At 41.0% G+C, this 24,576-nt stretch overlaps 1 protein-coding gene and 1 long non-coding RNA gene across 2 annotated transcripts; both read left to right on the top strand.

Moving 5' to 3' along the window:
• Positions 1-248: 248 nt before the first annotated feature.
• Positions 249-3,470, top strand: LOC138870785 (uncharacterized). Its single transcript, XM_070148625.1, has one exon. It carries the CDS (start codon positions 249-251, stop codon positions 3,468-3,470), a length of 3,222 nt encoding a protein of 1,073 aa, XP_070004726.1.
• Positions 3,471-20,720: 17,250 nt separating this feature from the next.
• Positions 20,721-22,240, top strand: LOC104214258 (uncharacterized). Its single transcript, XR_707864.2, has 2 exons — positions 20,721-21,428; positions 21,892-22,240. It is a non-coding gene; the product is annotated as an uncharacterized lncRNA (long non-coding RNA).
• Positions 22,241-24,576: the final 2,336 nt, after the last annotated feature.

Below are 24,576 nucleotides of genomic sequence, written 5' to 3'. Positions count from 1 at the left end.
GGTACACATAGTAGACACTACCAATGGGGGCTTGTGCACATCTTGCATTAGTCAACCAGTTGGTAATCCTTGGAATACAGAGCTTGATCATCATCATCATCACCCTGAAGATATGAACTATGTAGCTAACTATGGGGGTCAGAGACAGGGAAATCAGAACTGGGGTCAGCAAACTCAACAACAGTACAGACCACCTCCGCCACAATATAACGCCGGAAACATGGGAGGTATGAGACCCCCCCAACAACATGGCTCCGTATCCTAGATCCCAGGGGTACAACAATCAGCAGCAGGGGTACCACCCGCCTCAGCAACAGCATGGTGGAAGACAGGACGACGGGTTTGCAAGACTGGAAGCAATGATGCAGCAGGTTATTGGGTCCACTGCGAAGATAAATGAGAGAGTAGATGCACATGACGCAGCTATCAAAAATATTGAAGTGCAGGTGGGCCAAATTTCAATGTCTCTGAATAATCGTCCTCAAGGAACGCTACCTGCAGATACCCAAATCAATCCTAAAGATCAGGGCCCGAAGCAGCTGATGGCGGTGAGTCTCCGTAATGGCAGGGATCTCGATGAAGAGCAGGAGAGAGTTCGTGACAATATACAGGCTGAGACACTTATTCAAGTACCCATTGAGCTGGATGAATCCATAAGGCTGATAGAAGTGACAGTCCAGCCTGCTCAGGAAGAAAAGAATACTCAGCAGAAGACCGAGAAAGTTGCTGAAGCAGATGAAGATCCAGTAGTAGAGATAGTAGCTGAGAAAGAAAAGTCCCAAGTGATTGGGAAGAAAAGACCTCTTGCACCATTTCCGCAGAGGCTGGCTAAACACCAAAAGGAGGAGCAATACAAAAAGTTCTTTGAGATGCTCAAGCAAATTCAGGTAAATATTCCATTGATCGAAGCTTCAAAGGAGATGCCTGGATACGCAAAAATGATGAAAGACTTAATGTCCCGAAAATTTGACTTCCAAGACTTGGCTACGGTGACACTTACTCAGACGTGCAGTGCAGTGGTAACTAGACCTGTTGCTGAAAAGCTCTCAGATCCCGGGAGTTTTACTATTCCATGTACTATTGGAAACTTTGCTTTTGCGAAAGCACTCTGTGATTTAGGGGCCAGCATTAATCTTATGCCCCTGGTCATTTACAAGAGGTTGGGCATTGGGAGAGCTAGACCCACCTCTATGTTGTTGCAGCTGGCTGACAGGACTGTGAAGCGTCCATTTGGGATCCTTGATGATGTACTTATTCAGGTGGGGAAGTTCGTGTTCCCTGCTGACTTTGTGATATTGGATTGCAAAGTAGATGAAGGAATTCCTATCATCTTAGGAAGACCATTCTTAGCCACAGGGAGAGCTCTTATTGATTGTGAGACCGGAGAGCTTAAGATGAGGCTCAATGACGAAGAGATTATATTCAATGTGCAGAAATCTATGAGGCGCCCAAGTGAGTTCGCAAGTTGCTCTCTTATTGATGCCGTGGATGTAATCGTTCAGTCTGATGATGAAGTGTTGACGATTGAGGATCCCCTCGCTGCATGTTTGACGAATTTGGAGGAAGTGAACGGTGAGGACTTGGCAGAATGGGTGTTGACATTAGAAGGTAGAGGGTTTTGGGAAAGAAATCTAGAGTTTGAGCCCCTACACTTAGAAAAGAGGGAGACTCCTCCAGCTAAGCCATCCATTGAAGAACCACCGAAGCTGGAACTAAAGCCATTGCCAGGCCACCTCAGGTATGAATTTCTGGGACCTAACTCCACTCTACCTGTTATTATCTCATCTGGTTTGTTAGATGTGCAGGTTCAACAGCTTCTACAGGTATTGAAGGAATGCAAAACTGCCATTGGGTGGACCATGGCAGATATCAAGGGGATCAGCCCCGCGTACTGCATGCATAAGATTCTGCTGGAAGAGGGGCACAAACCTTCCAGGGAACATCAGAGGAGGCTGAACCCGAATATGAAGGAGGTGGTGAAGAAGGAAGTGATAAAGTGGCTAGATGCGGGAATTATTTTCCCAATCTCTGACAGCAGCTGGGTTAGCCCAGTTCAATCTGTGCCTAAGAAGGGTGGCATGACGGTTGTGAAGAATGACAACAATGAACTAATCTCAACGAGAACCGTCACAGGCTGGAGAATTTTCATGGATTATCGAAAGTTGAATCTAGCCACCCGGAAATACCACTTCCCACTTCCCTTCATTGATCAAATGCTGGATAGATTAGCAGGGAGGTCACACTTTTGTTTTCTGGACGGGTACTCAGGGTACAATCAGATTTCCATTGCACCTGAGGATCGAGAGAAGACCTCTTTCACATGCCCTTATGGCATCTATGCCTTTAGGAGGATGCCCTTTGGCCTATGCAATGCACCCGCCACATTCCAACGGTGCATGATGGCCATATTCACTGACATGGTTGAGGATATAATGGAGGTGTTCATAGATGACTTCTCAGTGGTGGGGAATTCATTTGATGAGTGCCTGGTGAATCTAACGCGTGTGCTGAAAAGGTGTATCGAGACAAATCTGGTGCTGAATTGGGAAAAGTGCCATTTCATGGTACAAGAAGGCATAGTTCTGGGGCACCGTGTGTCAAGCAAGGGAATAGAGGTAGATCGAGCAAAGGTTGATGTAATAGCAAAGCTGCCTCCACCAACTTCGGTCAAAGCAATTAAGAGTTTCCTTGGACATGCCGGTTTCTATCGGCGGTTCATAAAAGACTTCTCCAAAATCGCCAATCCTCTCTGTAAGTTATTAGAGAAAGATCACCCGTTTGTATTTTCTGATGATTGCAGGGTATCGTTTGAGAAGCTGAAGCAGAGGCTGGTCACATCACCCATCATTGTTGCCCCCAACTGGGAGCAACCGTTCGAACTAATGTGTGACGCTAGTGACTACGCAGTGGGGGCAGTGCTGGGCCAGCGAAAAGATAAATTGATGCACCCAATCTACTATGGTAGTAGAACGCTGAGTGGAGCCCAGTTGAACTATACGGTGACTGAAAAGGAAATGCTAGCTGTGGTGTTCGCATTCGACAAGTTCCGGTCCTACCTGATAGGATCAAAGGTAATTGTATACACTGACCATGCTGCTCTCAGATACTTAATAATAGAAAAGAAAGACTCTAAGCCATGCCTGATTCGTTGGGTGCTGCTTCTGCAAGAGTTTGATCTTGAAATACGTGACCGCAAGGGCACTGAGAATCAAGTCGCTGATCACCTATCACGACTGGAGGGATCTGAAAATGCAATTGAAGTTGAGGAAATTCTGGAAACTTTTCCAGACGAGCAACTGCTCGCCACCACTCATCAGGAAGCGCCATGGTATGCAGACTTGGCCAATTACCTAGCCAGTGGTATAGTCCCTCACGACCTTTCATCGGTCCAGAGGAAACAATTTTTTCGCGAAAGCCGCTTGTACTATTGGGATGAGCCCTATCTCTTTAGAATATGCCTGGATACATGATCCGGAGATGCGTCTCCGAGATAGAACAATCTTCTATTTTGCAGGCTTGTCATGCATTGGCTTATGGTGGACACTTTGGAGGGATCAGGACAACAGCGAAGGTGCTAGAGGCCGGATTTTTCTGGCCGACTGTATTTAAAGATGCGCACTCATGGGTGAAAGGTTGTAATGAATGTCAACGCACAGGGAACATTTCCCGGCGCCACGAAATGCCCATGAACCCAATTCAGGAGATAGAAGTGTTCAACGTCTGGGGGATTGATTTCATGGGTCCCTTCGTCAGCTCCTATGGCAATAAATACATCCTTGTTGCTGTAGACTATGTGTCCAAGTGGGTGGAAGCTGTAGCATTGCCCACAAATGATGCGAAAGTGGTGGTGGGATTTCTAAAGAAGAACATATTCACCCGCTTTGGGACACCACGGGCGATTATTAGCGACGGAGGCACTCACTTCTGCAATAGAGCCTTCGAGAAGTTGCTTATGAAATACGATGTGCGCCACAAGGTAGCTACTCCTTACCACCCGCAGACTAGCGGACAGGTTGAGGTATCCAACAGGGAAATCAAGAGTGTGTTAACAAAAACTGTAAACACCACAAGAACTGATTGGGCAAGGAAGCTAGATGATGCACTCTAGGCTTACAGAACAGCTTTCAAGACACCAATTGGTATGTCACCATACAAGTTAGCGTTTGGGAAGGCATGTCACCTACCTATAGAACTTGAGCATAAAGCGTGGTGGGCACTAAAGCAACTAAACTTAGATATGGAAGTTGCGGGCACATCAAGAGTCACAGAATTGCATGAGCTCGAGGAATTCAGGTATCTTGCTTTTGAGAGTACAAGGCTGTACAAAGAGAGAATGAAGAAACTACACGATCAAAACATTGTCGAGCAAAATTTCAAACCTGGGGACATGGTATTGCTATACAACTCAAGACTAAGGTTGTTCCCGGGCAAGCTGAAGTCATGATGGTCGGGACCATTTCGAGTAGTTGAAGTTTTCCCGTCAGGAGCGGTTGAAGTTGCCACTGAGAATGATTCTCGTACATTTAGGGTCAATGGTCAGAGATTGAAGTTGTATGTGGGTATGAGCGAGCTTAAGGAAGGGTCTGAACTACACTTGACTGAACCACAGAGGTCGAGCGAGCCTTAAATGCGCTCATCCTGCGTTATGCCGCGACGTTAAATCAGGCGCTCCGTGGGAGGCAACTCACGAAATTGTTGTAAGCATAACATAAACATAAAAATAAAAAAAATAAAAAAAAAGGTGTCTGAATCAGAGACGCGGTCAGACCGCGGTTCTACCGCGATCGCGGTCAAACCGCGGTACTGACCCCTCTCTGGAACCCAAGTTATCGCGTTTCCACCGCGGTCGCGGTAAGTACGACCCTCTGAACTTGGTCTACCGCGTTTCCACCGCTATAGCGGTAGAACCGCGGCGGACACAGATCGGGTCCAGGTCCGATTTTTTAAAAAAAAAATAAAAATAAAAAAATAAACCCTTTTACCCAAAAATAACACACACCCACCTACCACTAATCCCCCCATCTGCCCAGCACAATAAAACACAACCCCCCCTTTTCTTTTCTCATTCTCTTCTTCTCCATCTTCTCTCTATCTTCTCTCTTCCACTCTTCTCCTCCCAAAACCCCATTATCACCCTCCCTTGCCATCCACCTTCATCACCCACTTCTACTCAACCACACTAGTAAGTTTTTATTTTTCTCTCTCTACTTAATCTTCTATTTTTGTGTAATCTAGAATACTTTTACTTAGTTTTAACCTAGGTAGGCTTCATATAATTTTTGTCAATTTTCGCTTTGTTCTTGATTTTCGTTGTTGAATGATAATGTCATGAACTTGGTCGGTGTTAAGGTGCTTGAGGCTTCATGGTGTTTGTGATTTATTTAGTCAAAAAAAAAAATCTAATCTTTTGGGAATAGTTGTTGTTAGGCACCATGTGGGCCACAATTTTGGAGTTGTTGTGATATTGCGGAGCGGGTTCTACCCACCCCTAATTGGGGAGTGTTGTACTCAAGGATAGGGGGTGTTGTTTATGTTTGGAAAGATATGCACGGGAGTAAGTGTGGGGTGGTGTTGGCAGAATGTGGTAAGTAGTTCTGTTGTGAAGCCTATGGAGGTTATGACCTTCACTACCCCGCTTGTGCGGCTAGTTGTCATGAAAAATTATATGGGGGCATTGTTTTGGTGCCATACGGTGGCGATGTCTGCGTACCCATCTGACTGGCACTAATTACGATGAAGTTGATTTTTTTTCTGACTCCCTGCAGGTACTATGGCACGTAAAAGGCAAAGGAGAGGGGCGGGCACATCCCTCCAGCCGACATTTGACGAGTCCCGGTTTGAATCGGAACGAGCTGAGGATGATTTTAATGCGAAGGCTGGAAAGAACTTCATTCACGAGATTCAAATTGACCGGGAAGCCCTCCGAGTGGAATAAGAGGACATGTATGAAGAAATTCGGAGGAGGGAAATGGAATTCCTCTTTGATCCGCTCGGCCCGGTGAACCGGATGATTGTTAGGGAGTTTTACGCGAACTGCCCTGCACATATGCTGCGGGAGGTGATTGTGCGAGGCATAGTGGTGGATGCCTCTATTGTGACTGTCCAACAGGTATTGCAGCTGCCCCAGTTCATGGGCGACGTTGATTTCTACCATGACAGACCAGGTGTCACGTGGGAGTCTATGACGGATGTACTTTGTGCTGGGGGGCACCCCACCTGGATCAAAGACCAAAGCACCCTGAATTCCAATTCTTTCACGCATTTGGCTAAGTGTTGGTTGACTATCATCTGCAGCCGGTTCATGCCATCCAGCAACACCACTGATGTGAACTTCAACAGAGCATTATTGACATGGTGTTTCGTGACGAAGAAGGACTTTGATGCAGCCCGGGTAATTAGTGACGAAATGGTACTGCGGGGACCGCTGCTGTCAAAGGGGTTTTACTTCCCTTCCTTGGTGACTGCACTGTGCTTGCGGAGGGGGGTCCCCACAGGTCCTGCCGATGGAGAGTTGGCACCTGAAACACCATTCCGCGCTTCACGCATCAGAGTGGGCAGGGGTACACGTGCTACAATTGTGATAGATGATGAGGATGCTGACCCATTTCCGAGTGCACCGTCCAGGAGATCGACTGACAGTGCGGGACCCTCTCGGCGCCCCCATACTGGGGAAGGCTTCGCCAGATCTCAGTCTACCAGGCCTATGCTGCGTTCCATGGAGGAAGAGGTCGCGAATCTCCACGCCTCAGTGGATGGCCTACACACACGAATGGATGCAATGTCTCAGAGGCAGGCCCTCTCTTAGAACAAGTTCATGGCCTGGTTCCGTGCTCTGGGGAGAGCTTGCCATGTGGATCCCCACACCGTCTCCGACTCTGATTGAGTCTCAGGGAAGTCTTCTTACCCTTCTGCTCTTTACTTTCTTGATATGACATGAGGACATGCCATTATTTTTAAGTGTGGGGTGGGAGACTTGCTCTAGTTATATGTGTACTGTACATAAGCATTGTGTATTGCTCTAGTTAGGTAGTGTAGCAAGTCCCCCTTGGTTTTTCTTTTGGCCACGGTTCTTTTCCAAGGGTTTTGCTTGAACCGGGTTAGGTAGATTTTCCGTTTGTAGTTAGAACTGAGATAGGTAAAGGCTAGAATTCTACCCGTGATGCACACACCTGCAAACAACTAAAACGAACTTGAGAGTGTGAAGTCTGGGCTCAGTTGTGGACTTATAAATCTATGCCTTAATATTGCACATCTTGCCTTGCTCGAACGCTTGTATGAGTGTGTTGATAAACTGATTCAGAATGAGTTATGTGTCATGTGTGTGTGAGGTTTGTTGTATTCTGTGCATTGCATTTGATGCCTAGAACTTGCCCCGTGTGTTTGCAAAGCGAAATAGTAGTTTTGTTCAGTCTTGGAAGTGATATAGGCATTTTCTTTGTTGAGCCAGATATCTATATTTTACCCGCCTAATTGTTATGTATCGTAGTTAACCCCTTTGAGCCTGTAATCCTGTTTCTTTGGCAACCACATTACAAGCCTTACCCATTTGTTTGAATTAACCATCTTTTGAACCTTTTCACCTCTCATGAGCACTTGAATTGTTATGAACTTTATAAAAGTTAAAGTGTGGGGTGGTTGGTTTGGCTTTTGAGCGGAACTAATGAAATAAGGAGAAAGGTGCACTATTTCTTAAAAAAAATGTAAGAGCCACTTGAATTGAAAAAGAAAAAAAAAAGTTGTATTGTTGTGAAGAATATTTCTTGTGGCGGTGACTTTTGATGTAATTGTGCTTAAAGAAATATGGAGTTAATATACATTGATATGAAGGTGGAGTTTTGGTTTGACATAAGTGTGGTTTTAAATATTAAAGTGTATGTATTAAAGTGCTTGGGGAGGTGTAGTCACTCTTATATCTAAATGTATCCTAACCGTCCCTCAGCCTACATTACAACCAAATAAAGTCCTAATTGATCCTAGAATGAATGAGCTCCATTAGTAGAGTAATACACTACGAGCAAGCTTATGGTGCATCTTTTGTGGCATATGAATGTTATTTTTGAGAGTGAGTGAATTCTTGATATCTTCGATTCCTTGTGTTTAAATTTTATGCATGTGGAAATGCTCTCAGATTTTTTTTAATGTGAGGGAATGTGACTCAGGAAGAAAAAGTAAGTCTTCACCTCTGTTAGAGTAACTAGAGTGAGCGCAAGTGTGTCATGGCAGTAGAGTCTACAACTGGGGTGTGACCGGCACATTTCTTAGGCTGTTCTGTCAAAATGGAAGGTGTGACATACATGGGGTAATGCGTCAAATGGGTAGGCCTAGAAGTGTGGTTTAGCTTGCTCGAGGACGAGCAAAGGTTTAAGTGTGGGGTGTTGATAATAGGTGAATTTAACTTTATTCAGACCCTAAATAACCGCCTTCTGGCATAGTTTTGATAATAAAAGTGATAACAAAATGCTCTTATTAGTGCTTTTAATGATTTGCAGGTTATATATGACTAAGGAAGGTTGGGGAGCACTTTTGGAGTGAAAAATGAAGAAAGAAAGGCCAACCATGAAATATCCCAAGTGAACCACGCAAAAACAGGCTGAAGAATCAGAAAACTGAGTCTACCGCGGTTCCACCGCGACCGCGGTAGAACCGCGGTGAAGGATGTTCGCGGATAGAAGGAAGATCAGAGGCCATGTTTGGTCGCGGTTCTACCGCGACTGCGGCAGAACCGCGGCAAGAGGCGGAAAGTTCAGGGACTAAAGTGCAAAACACGGGATTTTCAGCCTCAAACCCTATTTTAAACACTAGACTCCGCCCAAGAGAGGCATGTATTGTTTTGGAGAGTAGTTTTGGAAGAAGAACAAGTGTGAGAGATCACCCAAAACATCTTGGTTTCTTCTTCTCTTTATGTTTCTTGCAAGTTTTATGATGAACATTGTTTTAGTTTATTTACCCATAGTTATGAGTAGCTAAATCTTTTGTCTAAGGTTTTGATGGAACCTATTGGGGGATGAACTTCTTGTTTATGTGAATACAAATTGCTAGTTTCAATCTTTATTTATTCAACTATGTTCTTGTTGTAGTTAATTGACAGGATCCTCAATTAGCTGTGCCTATTTAGTGTGCATAACTCGGGAGAGAGTGCATATTTAGGTTATTGTTGAATAACACCACTCCTAAAGTATAAGAGGAATCTATAACTGCGGGTTTAAAGGCGGGATTAGGGATAACGAAGCCTTGGGTGCAATCTTAAGTGAACTGTGTTAATTAAAGCTAGCTAGTGTATCTCGGGAGAGTGCAATAGTATATTACTGTGATTACTCGGGAGAGATTTACGGTAAGAAAAGTGTTCATGATTGATAGAGGTGTGTTGGTAAATTTGTATGACGCATAAACATAAGGGATTCCATCAATAGGAGAAATCTTTACCTTAGCTTTTTTTCACCTTTGTTTACAACCTTAGCATCCTTAGTTTACAGCTGTTTATTTACTTGCAATTTTAGTTACTGTAGAAACCATCAACTTGTGATTCAAATATTTGGGAAGCTGGTTCTGAAGAGTTTAGTGGGTCTAAAGATAGTGATTGATAGGTTAACTCTCTGTGGATTCGACCCTGAGCGTAATACTCAGGTTATATTTGCAACGTCCGCATTGCCCTTTTTATAAGGCATAGTTGGGCGTGATCACTTGACATGAGAAATGCTCTTGAGTCCGTATTGATTGTATGTTTGGCGATGTACAGATCCATCTACACTTTTATGGAAAAACATTCAAGAAGTTGTGTTCTGTGTATGTCGAGGTTTGAGACGGCAATGCCATAGTTTTCGATTTCATGAAATTGGTTTTGTTTACCTTGTTAAGTTTGAACATTGGTATTAGGTTTGCTTGGAATTTTACATATGAATATTGAATATGTGTAATTAACCTCCCTGTTCCAGTTTTGATTGATTTAGAGGCTGATTTTTCGTACCATTCTGTGTTCATTGCGAGTGTTTGTGAAAGAACCGAGTGCGCGATGTTGCATTTATTCGTATTTCCATTGTCCACGTCTTCTGGAATCCCCCATCTGTTTTTTTTCTAAATAAATGCTCGACATGTATTTGGTGTTTGATTGTGGAAGGCAATTTGATCAAGCGAATTGTGTACTAATTTGGCGCACCAACTGTTGGTGTAAGTTTGTGACATCTTCCAAAAGTTGTGCTCTTATTTCTAAATACACATGTAGCAATTTGAAATCAAGTTCGTCATCAAAATACCACTTGAGCAGTAAGCATTGATGTGCACGAGTTTAGTCGGTGTAGATTGCAATCTGGATTGTTTCGTTCTATGTCTATATTTCATTTGCTTCTTTCAGCTAGTTTCCCTAGTTTGATTGAGCTATAACCGGACAAACTTGAAATCCTTAATGGAGAAATATCTTCTTCCAACTTCATATTTTTCTTCCTTCTCAATAGCTTTGTTAAATTAATTTTTCTTCTTTCTCAATAGCTTTTGTTAAATTAAAAAGTTAGTTGAATCCCGTAGAATTCCATAATATTAGAACCTCACATGCAACCCTGAACTTTAAGACAATCAAACATTATATACTCGTAGTTGCTTTAGGCGCGTTTAATGATTATCATGGCTATGGGTACGGTTCCCATGACGTAATTGTGATTTATAATTGTTATAAATTCAGGTGTACATTTTATGTGACCCGATTCTAATTTCCAACAAGGTTAAATAAAACGTGTCGTGAACCGCGGGTGCATTTCATGTAGCGTGGCTTACGATGTGCTTTAAATAACCTTAAATTTTTCTGAAATATTAAAAGCGGTTTTAAAGTTTAAAAATGCACATAGGCTTAAAAGTGTTTTAAAATCAGATGATTAGGCCAATAATAACAGTTGAGCGACCGTGCTAGAACCACGGAACTCGGGAATGCCTAACACCTTCTCCCTGGTTAACAGAATTCCTTACCCGGATTTCTGTGTTCGCGGACTATAAAACAGAATCAATCTTTCCTTGATTCGGGATTTGAACCGGTGTCTTGGGACACCATAAAATATCCCAAGTGGCGACTCTGAATTTAATATAAATAATCATGTTTCGATTGTCACTTAAATTGGAAAAAACTCCCTATACCCTTTTCGGGGTAGAAAAAGGAGGCGTGACAGCTCTGGTGACTTTGCTGGGGACCAAAACCCAGAACTTCTAGTTCAGGGTTAAAGAATTCGAGCTTAGAATAATTGTTAGTTTGACTTGATTTATTATCTGGTTTTATTTACATGTTTGGGCCTAATGTGCTAAATGTTGCTTTTTACCGCTTTGATATTATCTGAACTGTATATATAAACTGCTATGAGACCCCTCTCTTCTATCTTCTGAGGAGTGCACGCTGGCGTGACTTCTTTCTGTTAGTTTCATATCCCAATTTAGAACGAGGATCGGACAAGTTGTAAAGCCGGATGATCTTTTGGTTACCGGTACGCTGTCCCCCCCCCCCTCCAGCTCGAGTTGTCCGATCGGGTAATCCAGGGATAGAATAATGCACCCAGGTTTTAAACTTAGAATAACTCAGCCTCATGCTGGATCCCTAGTAGGAATGCTTATTTGCATAATGTGCATTTGCCTTTGGGGACTCAACACAGGGGTTGGGTCCGTCTAGGACGGGTGTACCCAAAAAATAAAAGATCATCCTGATGCATCATATGTGCTACATGTTGCATTTCTTCAAGGGTAAAAGGGTCATTTGGCAGACCAATGATGGCTGGGGGTAAATGAGAAAAAAAGAGTGTAAAGTGTGAAAATAAAGCAAGTAAAGCCCATTTATGTTTTTCTCTCACACTTTTTTTTAAGAAAAAGAAAAAAAGTATGAATAATCCAAAAAGATTTTGCACTTTCCCCATCATTTTTTTTCAAAAAAATCAAAAAAAAATGAGAAAAGAAAATCCAAAAAGATTTTACATGTTTCATCATTTTTCAAAAAAAAAAAGACAAAAAAAAATATATTTTCTCTAAATTAGTTATTTTTTTTATTTCTCGCCCGTACCCAATTGGCCCAAACTACGCATACCTGATTCTCGTCTTTCGGGGCATGATACGTAGACAACCCACATAAAGTCCAGTCTTCCTAGTAAATCTTAGGTTCTTGACTTTGCGGGGTCTTAGCCAAATTTTGCACTTCTAGCCACCTTTTGGCCAAATAAGCCGTTTTGCAAAAATAGCCTCAGTCATGCCTTGCATATGTCCAACAGGAAGGGTTATTGTCTCACATAGCATTTTTGGTCTTTAACTTATTTGGTTTTAATTTTTTCTCATACAGGTGTGGATTTACTTACCGGGGTTTGAGCATGAGACGCCCCAAGACCATCTAGTTAGGATCGCTCGATCAGAAGTGGCTTAAGGAGATTTTTTTTATTTTATATTTTGAGTATGTTTTTCTTTTTTACGTCATCTTTTACATTCTAGTTTTGTACAGTAATGTCGAGTCTTTTGTTATTGTATTTCCTATTTTATATTTTTTTTAAAAAGATGTGTAATAAATCAAAAAAAAGAAGAGATTTTGCGTTTTTATATTTCTGTTAGATGTTTTCTTTAGAATACTAATTCTAGAAATTAAAAAATAAAAATTTTGAGGTGATTTTCCTTACGAAGTTGATATTTAGAACTCAGAATAAAAATTGCTTTTATATTCCCTCTCGGTACATTAAGACTAAAAATTCAAAAAAAAAGAACTTTTTTTAGTAACTCTTTAAAAAAGTTTTCTTTAAGGTATTAATTCCAAAATCCAAAAAGATTTTCTTTCAATGTGCTTCTTTGGGAAATTAATGAAAAATGAAAAAAAAAACTTTTTCTTATTTTCGTTAGAACATTAGAATATTGTACATAGAAGAAAAAAATATACTTTTTCTTTGGTTTATTTTTAGAGTTTCTTCTTTAGGTAATCAAACACTGAAATCCAAAAAAGAAATTTATCTTGTTCATTTCTCGTTTGAAATCTTTCTTCAGGGATATCAAATGAAAATTCAAAATATTTTCTTTGGTTTATTATTTAGATTTCCTTCCTAAAAAGAAAAAAAAATAAAAAAAATATTTTTTCCTTGTAGGGTTTTTTCCTTAATAATTTCCCGTAGAGTGTTTGTTTCAAAAAGAAAAAAAATCCATTAAGCTTGAGTTTAGAATATGTTATAGAACATTAAGTCTAAAAAACTCAAAAAAAGAAGAGATTTGTTTCTTTTATTTCCTTTTTCTCGTTAGAGTAGTCATTAAGGTAAGAAAGAAAAAAAAGAAAAAATTGAGAACGTTAGTTTGTTACTTTATTCCCGATCTTCCCGAACTACGCAAATATCTGATTCATGCGGCGTCACGATACGTAGGCAACCTACATAAGGTTCGATCGAATAATTTTTATTAAAAAAGAAAAAAGAGAAAAAGAACGAAAATAAAAAAAAAGAAAAAAGAGAAAAGACAAAAAAAGGGATGAAGTTGTGGGACGTGAGAAATGAGAGGAAAGAAGAGAGTGATAATTAGCCAAAAAAAAAGAGGAAGGAAAATGAGCAAGCAAGTGCTAGAAAAGGAAAGAAAAGAGAGGATTGAGATGAACAAATTGGGATGATGCCACCTGACCTTCGTACCCTCGAAGTCATTTTAGAACCGATAACTGTGGCTAGGTGCATTGCAGATAAAATGGGATTATCTTACGTTAAATTCCCTAACGCTAACGTGATGACTTCATTTTGTTCCTTTTGTTATCTTCATTATAGCAAGGTGGTTGGTTTGTGGTTCTTAAAGTGGTAATTCTTCTCTACAACATACAGTTGAAAGGCAATGGCAGATGACAACAGAACTGAGTTGGTTGATACGGGTGCCCAAAAGCAATTGGTTGAATAGGACAATGGGTTGGTCGAAGAGGTGAGGATGTTAAGACAACACATGGCGGACATGTATCGGGCTTGGATGACTGGGAATGCACCACCCCCGCCACCACTTACCTTCCTAGATGCTACCCTTACCCAAACTCCGGTCATAGTGCTGATTCCCCATAATCTCCAGATTTTCCCGCTTATCACAGCTTTCCCAACCACCCTAATAGCTCTATCACTCGTCCTCCAATTACCTTTCCCCAAAATTGCCCTCCTGTCATATCTACTATCCCCAACAATGAATACCCACTCAAAGTTCATGATGCCCAATACTACCCCTCAGAGGTTGCCCACAAGGTTCTTGACTCATACAAGAAGAGCCCTCGGAATGAGCCTCATACTGAAAATGAAAAGGTCACAGGAAAAGAAGAGCGAGATGAAATATCGAGGAAGCTGAAAGGTAAAGAACAGTCCTTAAGGAGCATGCAAGAGATGAGAAATCAGATTCATATGTTCCCTCATGTTCATCTGCCTACGAGGTTTAAAGTGCCAAAGTTCAATTTGTATGAGGGGCGTGGAGATCCGGTAGCCTATCTGAGGGGTTATTGCAGGGAAATGAGAAGTGTTGGCGAGAAAGATGATTTGATGATGGCGTATTTCAGTGAGAGCTTGACTGGGGAAGCTTTGGAATGGCATAATCATCAAGATGTCGGTAAGTGGCATACATTAGGCGACATCGCTCAAGATTTTGTTCGATACTTTCAATACAAATTAGACATTACCCAGACCGCTCCTCCCTCTCTAAGATGGAAAAGAAACTGGAGGAAAGCTTTAGGGAGTTTGGGCTCAGATGGAGAGAGCAAGCTACTCGAGTCAACCCTCCGATTAGTGAAGAAGAAATAGTTGAGCTTTTCCTACAAGCCTAGGGGCCCACCTACTTCAGTAATTTGATTCTGACCTTGGGTAAACCTTTCAATGATGTGGTAAAAATGGGGGATATAGTAGAAGAGGGAATCAAGTCAGGCAAATCATGTTATTCGGCATTGAAAGATACTACGGAAGACATTCAGAACATCCTAGTAAGTTTGGGTGGAAGAAAGAGAAATAGAAAAGATGATCCGCTGGGCATTCCTACTCAACGCTTTCAGCCTCGACATCAACCCCATGGATATCCTTGTGCACCAGATGATCCTTCCCAATGCTACTTCTCTCCACAGAAACCCCAAAGTCGTACATCACTTTCCCAGTACCCTATCCACAATGCACCACCATATGCTCCACACCCGCAAGGCCTGTGATGGCCCACACCACTTCCCCAAATGTCTTACCCGCCCCTTCAAGCATATCAGCCACCTGCCCGCAAAAGGTTCCAACCGAGGTTAGAATACAAACTGAAAAGACAACAGAAAAAAGAAAAGGCTTTCACTCCTATTGGAGAATCATATGTCAGTTTGTTCCAAAGGTTGAGGCAATTGGACATGTTGAAGCCGATTCAGATAAAAAATGTCAAACCCTCTGCCAAAGAAGTTTGATTTTTCTCAAAGGTGCGCATATTTCTCCGATGCCCCGGGTCACAGCACAGAAAAGTGTTGGCACCTGAAAAAAGCAATTCAGAAGCTTATTGATACATGTGACATTGTCATGCAAAATCTAGATGCAGTGGACACTAGCCAAAGTCCATCACCTGTTCATAATGAGACGCATATGGTGGGTATGATTTGTTTTGAAAAGGAATATGAGAATTCTTCTGAGGTCCTCGGAGGTCCACATGCTGCGAAGCTTTCAGCGTTATCAGAGTTTGATCTTAAAAACGAGCCGGCAAAAGGGACCCAAACACAATTCGCTAAAGTTAATATGATGAAGACTTGTGAAGGTCCTAGTAATGGTGATGCGAAACCTAGTGGCCAAGATGCCGTGCTTGGTAATTGGAAAGACGCTCCATTCTTGGTTAGCCCGGGGAGGAGTTGTGGTGGTTTATTTCGTTGTCATTTCTGTTGTCCGGATTAGTTTTAGGGTTGTAATCCGGATATTGTCTTGTGACTCAAACCCTTCTATCCTTTTATTTTGCCTAGTTTGTTTAGTCGTAGTAGCTCGTTTAGTGTTGTCTGGTTTTGTTCCAGGGTTGTGCCCCAGTTTATTTTGCTTGTCTTGTTGTTCAAACCCTTTCACCGTCTGTCTAATGCAATTTCCTGTTTTCTGTTATTTCTGGTCATTTTTTGTTTAGTTCTCTTCTCCTTTTATAGTTTTTTTCCTCATGCTGGCTCTAGTGACATGACATGCACGCATAATTCTAAGCCTGGTTTTAAAGTTAGTTTAATCATGAAGCAATGAAACAATTTTGAAGATGATATGGACATTTGACGGAAATAAGTACAAATTTGACATTTTGAGATCATTTGAAGCCCGAACCATGTGAAATTGGGGCAGATAATTTGGGAAGTTAATAAGGTGACAATAATTCGTTAAAGGAGAGTGCATCCCGGACGATTTGAAGCAAGCAACTTTGAGTTCAAATGCATCTCAAGTTTCAAAAATAAAGTCAAGGAAGTTTTTTCCGAATTGACGGAGGATATCCATTGTGAAAAGGGAATCACCCAACGAGAGTTTTGTACTTGACAAGGCGCTAAAGAAGAGTGGAAGGCATATCAGTAATATCAATGCCGAAGCCGCAAAAGAAATATTGTGCATGATCTTCAATTTTCATTTTAAGTTGCATGTGTTGTACTTGGCATTTTTAGGGATTTGGAGGCCCTCTTTCAGCTACCCAAACACTTATACCATTTGATACCCTTTTGAGTCTGTACTCATTTCTTTGACCTCCCCTCTTTTGGAATCTAGTTAGAGTCATACGAAAAAAAAAGGGAAGAACTCATGTCCTCATAGGTTTATTTTACAAAGTTCATTCCAAAAGGCAAATTCAAAAAAAAAGGAGATAAAAATAGAGATAAAGAAGAAGAAGAAAAAAGAAGGAAAAAGAAAAAAAAGAAGGAAAAAGGAAAAAAAGAGAAAAGAAAGAAAAGGAAAAGAAAAGGCAAATAGTAACAAAAGGTAGTTTTGTGAACTACGTTTGACCTGATTCTTGTCACCACAAGATATGTAGGCGGCCTTAGGGTTCGGTCATACCAAATAAAATATTTCATAATCCCACGAAGTCGAGAGTGGGAAATTAAAAAACAAAAGAGGGAAAAATATATTCAAATTTCCCTGTTTTAGAAATTGGGGCAAAATTTTTATAATGGATTCAAAAAGTTGTAGATAAATTAACCCTATTGTCTTAATTATTTTGAGCCTTTATGATATCTTTTCTTTCTAACCCTGTCCAAAGACCATATTGCAGTCCAAAAAAGACCTCTCAGATAATCTTTGAGAGTGCTGAGTTTAGACATGCCAAGAGTATATGATGTTTTTACCATGGTTAATGCCTTGTCATCTGCAGAATCAGAGAAAATAAGAAGAAAAGAACAAAATGAGAGAGTGTTATTGGTGAAAACCTTCACAGGTACCATAGGGCGATGGTGAGTTGAGAGAAGGAACACAATGAGAGAGGCTTGATGGTGAAAACTCTTTGGGCACCACAAGTCGAATAGGGATCGTGAATCAGATAGAATAATCAGATCATTGAAGCCCAGATTCACGGCGAAAAGGTACAACAAGAGTTGAACATTAAACTCTCTTGACAGATTAGGTCATTAATCCAAAAATACATGTCATGGTCGTTAGAGTTGGTATCCATATCCGATAAGTTTCTACTTTGTAGTTTTCTTTTTAGGAATCATCTCCTTCCATTGTCCTTTACTCTGTTCCTTTTGTCTTGTTTGCTTCCTTTTCCTGAGTCTGTTTGGTCGGAACAAGTGATAAATGACTACAAAATTTGCTACCAGCTTTCTAATTGCATAAACGGAATATGTTTGGCACATTAAAGTGGCATAAGTCAAAGAAATAATAGTAGACGCACTGAGTTGGCAACACTCAATGTGTTTTGGGATTCATGTAAAATACAAAGGTTCGATATGGGTCAATTCATGAGCAATGCAACAGATAGAGGGTATTGGGTTTGAACGGATCAGAGGTACTTTCTGTGATAAGGTTGACAGAGAAAATGGTTAACCAATGACAAGCAAGGTCTCCCAAGCAGAAATCAAAGTTATCATGGCAAGTGAAGGGGCAATAGATCTCAAGGCCAAGGCTAGTGGGTTAAGTCAGGAAAGAATAACATGCACATTGAGTGGGTGACAATTGACGTGCTTTGGGATTCATGTGAAACACAAAGGCTCAGTATATGTCAATGCCTGAGCACAATGCAATAGATGAATGGTATTGGGTTTGAACGGATTAGAGGTATTTTTCGTGATAAGGGTAACAGAGAAAGTGGTCAGTCAATAAACAGGCAAGGTCTTTCGAGTTGAAATCGAGGTTATCATGGGAAGTGAAGGAGCAATCGCCCTCAAAGGCAAGGCTACAAACCAAATACCATATTTATAAACTCACAAGTTTTTTTGTTTGAAACAAGGACGAAAATTGTGTCCAAATCAAAGCTTGGAGGTTTGAATTTTTTTCAAGTGTCGTGCCCAAATTTTGTCAACACAAAAGCGATTTGAGAAGGGGAAAGTAAAATTTGTTCGATCTACAGGAACCCTCCATGAGGAAAAGCATGGTTCAGGGGCAAGGAATTTTGTTCGTTCTACAGAGATCCTCTAGGAAGAGAGCATGACTCAACTATCAAACTGGGGCAGAAAAATTTCTTTTGTTTTGTCTGTTGTTGTAATCAGGTTCAAAGGCAGCAGTTTCAGTGGAGTCAGTTCAAGTGTTGGAAATCAGGAGCCCACTTGGAGAACAAAGGAAAAGCAGTTCAAGTGTCGGTAATCAGGAGCCCACCTGGAGAACAAAGGAAAAACAGTTCAAGTGTCGGTAATCAGGAGTCTACCTGGAGAACAAAGGGAAGCAGCAATGTTCAAAGGAAGACAACAATCAGGAGCCCACCAGGAGAACAAAGGGAACGCAGTAGTGTTCAAAGGAAGACGGCAACCAGGAGCCTACCTGGAGAACAAAGGGAAGGCAGCAGTGTTCAAGGGAAGACAACAATCAGGAGCCCGCCTGGAGAACAAAAGGAAAACAACATGTTCAAAGGAGTTTAGCAATCAAAAGCCCACCTTGAGAACAAAGGGAAGCAGTTCAAGTTTCAATTAACAACAGTGCAAGTGTTCAGCAATCAGGAGCCCACCTAGAGAACAAAGGGAAAACATCAAGGTTCAGTAATCAGGAGCCCACCTGGAGAACAAAGGAAGAAACAATTCAAGTGTTCAGCAATCAGGAGCCCACCTAGAGAACTAAGGGAAAGCAGCAAGGTTCAAAGGAGTTCAGTAATCGGGAGCCCACCTGGAGAACAAAGGGAGAAGCAATTCAAGTGTTCAGCAATCAGGAGCCCGCCTGGAGAACAAAGGAAAAACAGCAAGGTTCAAAGGAGTTCAACAATCAGGAGCCCACCTGAAGAACAAAGGGAAACAGTTCAAGTTTCGAGGAGAAACAGTACAAGTGATGGAAATCAGGAGCCCACCTAAGAACAAAGGGAAGCACTTCAAGTCTCAAGGGAAAAAGCAGTGCAAATGTTGGTAATCAGGAGCTCACCTGGAGAACAAAGGGAAAACAACAAGGTTCAAAGGAAGACAGTTCGAATATTGGCAATCAGTTGCCTACCTGGAGAATAAGAGAATTCACTTCAGAATGCAATTCGAGTCAACAACGAAAGAAGCTCGTGGCAAGAATGCGAGTCAACAGTCCGAGATGATCAATGGAAGTTAGTCACAATCCAGAATTAAAAAGAAAGAAGTAGAAGAAAGGCAAAAAGTGAATCCACATGCAGAAGTTGATGAAAGATGTGAGCTACTCAAGACATGACTGAAGTCACAAGCATGGTGTGTCTGGCTTTGATCCGAAAAGCTAAAGAAGAATGAACTAGCACCTGCAACTAGCAAGCATCAAGGTTCAAATCCAAAGTCTGCATGAAGAATCATTCAAAACTCAAGATCAAGCTTCAGAAGACTTATAGATAGGAATCTTGTAACTCATAGTTGACAGACTTAGTCTTTTTCATTTTTTTAAATTTTGATGTAACATCAAGACCGCGGACCGGAACCTCGACGGAACGGCACCTCGACCGGCTCTCCACCTCGGTATACTCCATCATCTCATTTAACTCTAAACTACACGTGGCCTGATTCCTTTATATCCAAGGATATGTAGGCATCTCAGATACCAGGGCTCGGTCACATTCTCTTTTTCTCTTAGTTTTCGTCTCCTTAAATAAGGGTCGGGTCAAAAAATCTGTCTAGTCGTTCTTTGTCCGAAAACTCTGCGTGTTTCCAGTCAAAGAGGAGCAGCTGTAGACATGTGATTTTTGACCCTCCCCAAGATTTTTTATATTTTACCATCAAAATATTTAATTTAGGCTTAATATCGCTATTTCAACTAATTTTGGCTCTTTTACTTTATTTTATTACAAGAAAATAAAAAGTACAAAAAATAGTTTTATTAATATTTTGTAGTCATTTTTAATCTTGAAAAATACCAAAAATAGTTTTGTGTTAACGACCAGTCTTATTTTAATAATTATTTTACTTAAGTAGGACTAATTAATAAATAAGGTCGTATTTTAGTTTCGTTCGTGGAGAAAGAATAAAATTTGGGCTCGAGCAAACCATTTCTAGAACTAATTTTGGACCCAGCCCATAATTTCTAGGCTCATACCCCTTAACCTAAAAAATCCTACAAATACCTCATACCTAGACCTAATGGGGAGATATACAGACAAGGACAATTAGCGCCGTTTCCTCTGAAAAAGATCAACTAAAGAGAATACAAAAAATGAGAGCCTAAGACCTAAGAGCAAAAATACACAAAAATGGGAGAACCTAAGAGATCGGTGGTTTCTTGATTTTAGGAGGGGACAAAAACTCTTCATCTTCTTCCTATTCTTTGAAAACAAAAGAACAACAAAAGAGATCTCTAAAGCAAAATCTTAGGACCGCCGCTAATACACAAAGACCCCTCCCCCACCGAGCTTCTTCTTCTTCTTCAATGAAAGACAAGCACCATTCGTTTGATTCTAACCTAGAGAGCTTTCATTTTCCTAGAAACATCAGAACCATCTCCTTCTCAAAAATCAAATGTCACAGTCATCTCTTCTTTGAATAGAGATGAAGGATCTCTTTTCCTAATTTTGAAAGAACAAAACCGGCGACCACCCCTGTCATCATCTTCAGCCACGCCACCCTTCCGAAACCCACCGGAAAAACTCAGTGGAACACTGCTCCAAGCCCACACCTTCTTCACAAAACAGTCACACATATACTCACGAGAGAGACAGAAAATCGGGATAGAGGGAGAGGAGAAAAGTTCTAGACGGACTTCGATTGAGGTTTGGTTCTGAGTTCGTTCACCGATTGGAGAGTTCCATTGCCAAATCGAGTTTCGCCAACTGGTTCACGGTCTCAGCTTCATTCTTTGGCTTTATTGTTGATTTCTCTCGACTTTTCGCTGTTGTATTCACTTGAGGTGATTCCGAGCAGAAATAAATTGAAATCTCACTTTCAGGTCCATATTCTATCTTTTCCTCTATTTTTCCAGTGAATTGAAGGATGATAAGTGTTAGGATTAAATCAATTTGGAGAGCATTTGAGCTAATTGAAATTTGATTTGAGAAGTATTTGAATTTTGAAGTGTATGGATTAACTAAGGTTGGATATGAGTTTGTTGTTGTGCCTTACATGACTTTTTTTTGTGTGTTTTAATATATTGCTTCAGATCTGAACGCTTATGTTTTATATGATCGATTCGAGCTCGGCATGGCAACGTAGTTATTGGAGGGATCATGAAATCAGTGATGACTTGCTTGCAATTTTCATAAGTGTTTCGGCATGTTCGTGTCAACTTTAAGTTGTTAGACTGTCACTAGATATTCTTTATGTGTTTGTTGAACTAGTTTAGTCATTCCAACATTTTGAAGCATGTCTCGTTGTGCTTAAATCAGTTTGGTTGATCATTGTCGTCATTTTAGGTACGAAATATCGATGTCATTGTTCGTGATCTTCTTGGAATATTTGGAGGTTGTTTCTGTTAGCTTGACTTGAGAAATGATCTTGAGTCCCTGTCGATTGTATGTTTGGCGATGTACAGATCGATCTATACTTTTGTGATAAAACATTGAAGAAGTTGCGTTCTGTGTATGTCGAGGTTCGAGACGGCAATGCCTTAGTTTTCGATTTCATGAAATTGGTTTTGTTTACCTTGTTAAGTTTGAACATTGGTATTAGGTTTGCTTGGAATTTTACATATGAATATGGAATCTGTGTAATTAACCTCCCTGTTCTAGTTTTGATTGATTTAGTGGCTGATTTTTCGTACCATTCTGTGTTCATTGCGAGTGTTTGTGAAAGAACCGAGTGCGCGATGTTGCATTTATTCGTATTTCCATTGTCCACGTCTTCTGGAATCCCGCATCTATTTTCCTTCTAAATAAATGCTCGACATGTATTTGGTGTTTGATTGTGGAAGGCAATTTGATCAAGCGAATTGTGTACTAATTTGGCGCACCAACTGTTGGTGTAAGTTTGTGACATCTTCCAAAAGTTGTACTCTTATTCTAAATACACATGTAGCAATTTGAAATCAAGTTCGTCATCAAAATACCACTTGAGCAGTAAGCATCGATGTGCACGAGTTTAGTCGGTGTAGATTGCAATCTGGATTGTTTCGTTCTATGTCTATATTTCATTTGCTTCTTTCAGCTATTTTCCCTAGTTTGATTGAGCTATAACTGGACAAACTTGAAATCCTTAATGGAGAAATATCTACTTCCAACTTTATATTTTTCTTCCTTCTCAATAGCTTTGTTAAATTAATTTTTCTTCTTTCTCAATAGCTTTTGTTAAATTAAAAAAGTTGGTCGAATCCCGTAGAATTCCATAGTATTAATACCTCACATGCAACCCTGAACTTTAAGACAATCAAACAATATATACTCGTAGTTTGCTTTAGGCGCGTTTAATGATTATCATGGCTACAGGTACGGTTCCTGTGACGTAGTTGTGATTTGTAATTGTTATAAATTCGGGTGTGCATTTCATGTGACCCGATTCTAATTTTCAACAAGGTTAAATAGAACGTGTCGTGAACTGCGGGTGCATTTCATGTAGCGTGGCTTACGATGTGTTTTAAATAACCTTGAATTTTCCTGAAATATTAAAAGCAGTTTTATTTAAAAATGCACATAGGCTTAAAAGTGTTTTAAAATCAGATGATTAGGCCAATAATAACAGTTGAGCGACCGTGCTAGAACCATGGAACTCGAGAATGCTTAACACCTTTTCTCGGGTTAACAGAATTTCTTACCTGGATTTCTGTGTTCGCTGGACTGTAAAATAGAGTCAATCTTTCCTCGATTTGGGATTTGAACCGGTGACTTGGGACACCATAAAATATCCTAAGTGGCGACTCTGAATTTGATATAAATAATCCCGTTTCGATTGTCACTTAAATTGGAAAAAAAACTCCCTAAAGGAGGTGTGACACTAACCAACACTCCAGCAGCATTCATGCATTTGTTGCACATCGTATTACGGCCCTATCTTGACTCATTCATCATTGTATTTATTGGCGACATTCTAGTGTACTCCCGGAGTCGGGAGGATCATGAGCAATACTTGAGACTGTGCTTAGACCTTCAGAGAAAAGAAGTTATACAAAATTCTCAAAGTGTCGAGTGAGGGGATTAAGTTGGATCCAAAGAAGGTTGAGGCAGAGCAGAGTTGGCCTAGACCGTCCTTAGCGATGGAGATAAAGAGTTTTCTTGGTTTGGTGGAGTATTATCGGCGATTTGTAGAGGGTTTCTTATCTATTACAGCACCTATGACCAGGCTGACCCAGAAGAGTGCTCCATTCCAATGGACACAAGAGTGTGAGGAAAGCTTTCAAAAGCTCAAGACAACTTTGACTATGGCCCCAGTAATGGTATTGCCTACAGGTTTGGGGTCTTATACTGTGTATTGTGATGCGTCGCGTATTGGTCTCAGTACGGTGTTGATGCTGAATTGTAGGGTGATTGCCTACGCGTCTAGACAACTGAAGGTACATGAAAAGAACTATCATGTCCACGACCTTGAATTAGCAGCTATTATTCATGCCTTAAAGATTTGGCGGCACTATTTGTACGGTGCCCCTTGTGAGATCTACACCGATCACCAGAGTTTGCAGCATTTGTTCAAATAGAAGGATATTAACTTATGTCAGTGGAGGTGGTTAGATCTGCTTAAGGATTATGATATCACTATTCTATACCGTCCCGGGAAGGCTAATATGGTGGTCGATGCCTTAAGTCACAGGGCGGAGAGTTTGGGGAGCTTAGCATATCTACTAACAGCAAAGAGGCCATTGGCATTAGATGTTCAGGCCTTGGCCAACCAGTTTGTTAGATTGGATATTTTGGAGCCGAGTCGAGTTTTGTCTTGTGTGGTCTTTCAGTCTTCTCTTTATGATCATATCAGGGAGCGTCAGTATGACGGCCTCCATATGTTTGTCCTTAAGGACATGGTTCAACATGGTGATGCTAAGTAGGTAACTATTGGAGATCATTGTGCATTGAGGATGCAGAACAGGCTATGTGTGCCCAATGTAGATGGTTTGCGTGAGTTGATTCTCCAGGAGGCTCACAGTTCGCGGTACTCTATCCATCCAGGTGCCGCAA

Source organism: Nicotiana sylvestris, chromosome 1 (genome assembly GCF_000393655.2).
Source record: "Nicotiana sylvestris chromosome 1, ASM39365v2, whole genome shotgun sequence".
In the NCBI taxonomy this organism is placed as follows: domain Eukaryota; kingdom Viridiplantae; phylum Streptophyta; class Magnoliopsida; order Solanales; family Solanaceae; genus Nicotiana; species Nicotiana sylvestris.
This window is presented reverse-complemented; position numbering and strand designations above follow the sequence as displayed.

What these genes read in the sequence shown, in the direction of transcription:
- LOC138870785 (XM_070148625.1), top strand. Translation starts at nt 249, where the DNA reads ATGGCTCCGTATCCTAGATCCCAGGGGTACAACAATCAGCAGCAGGGG.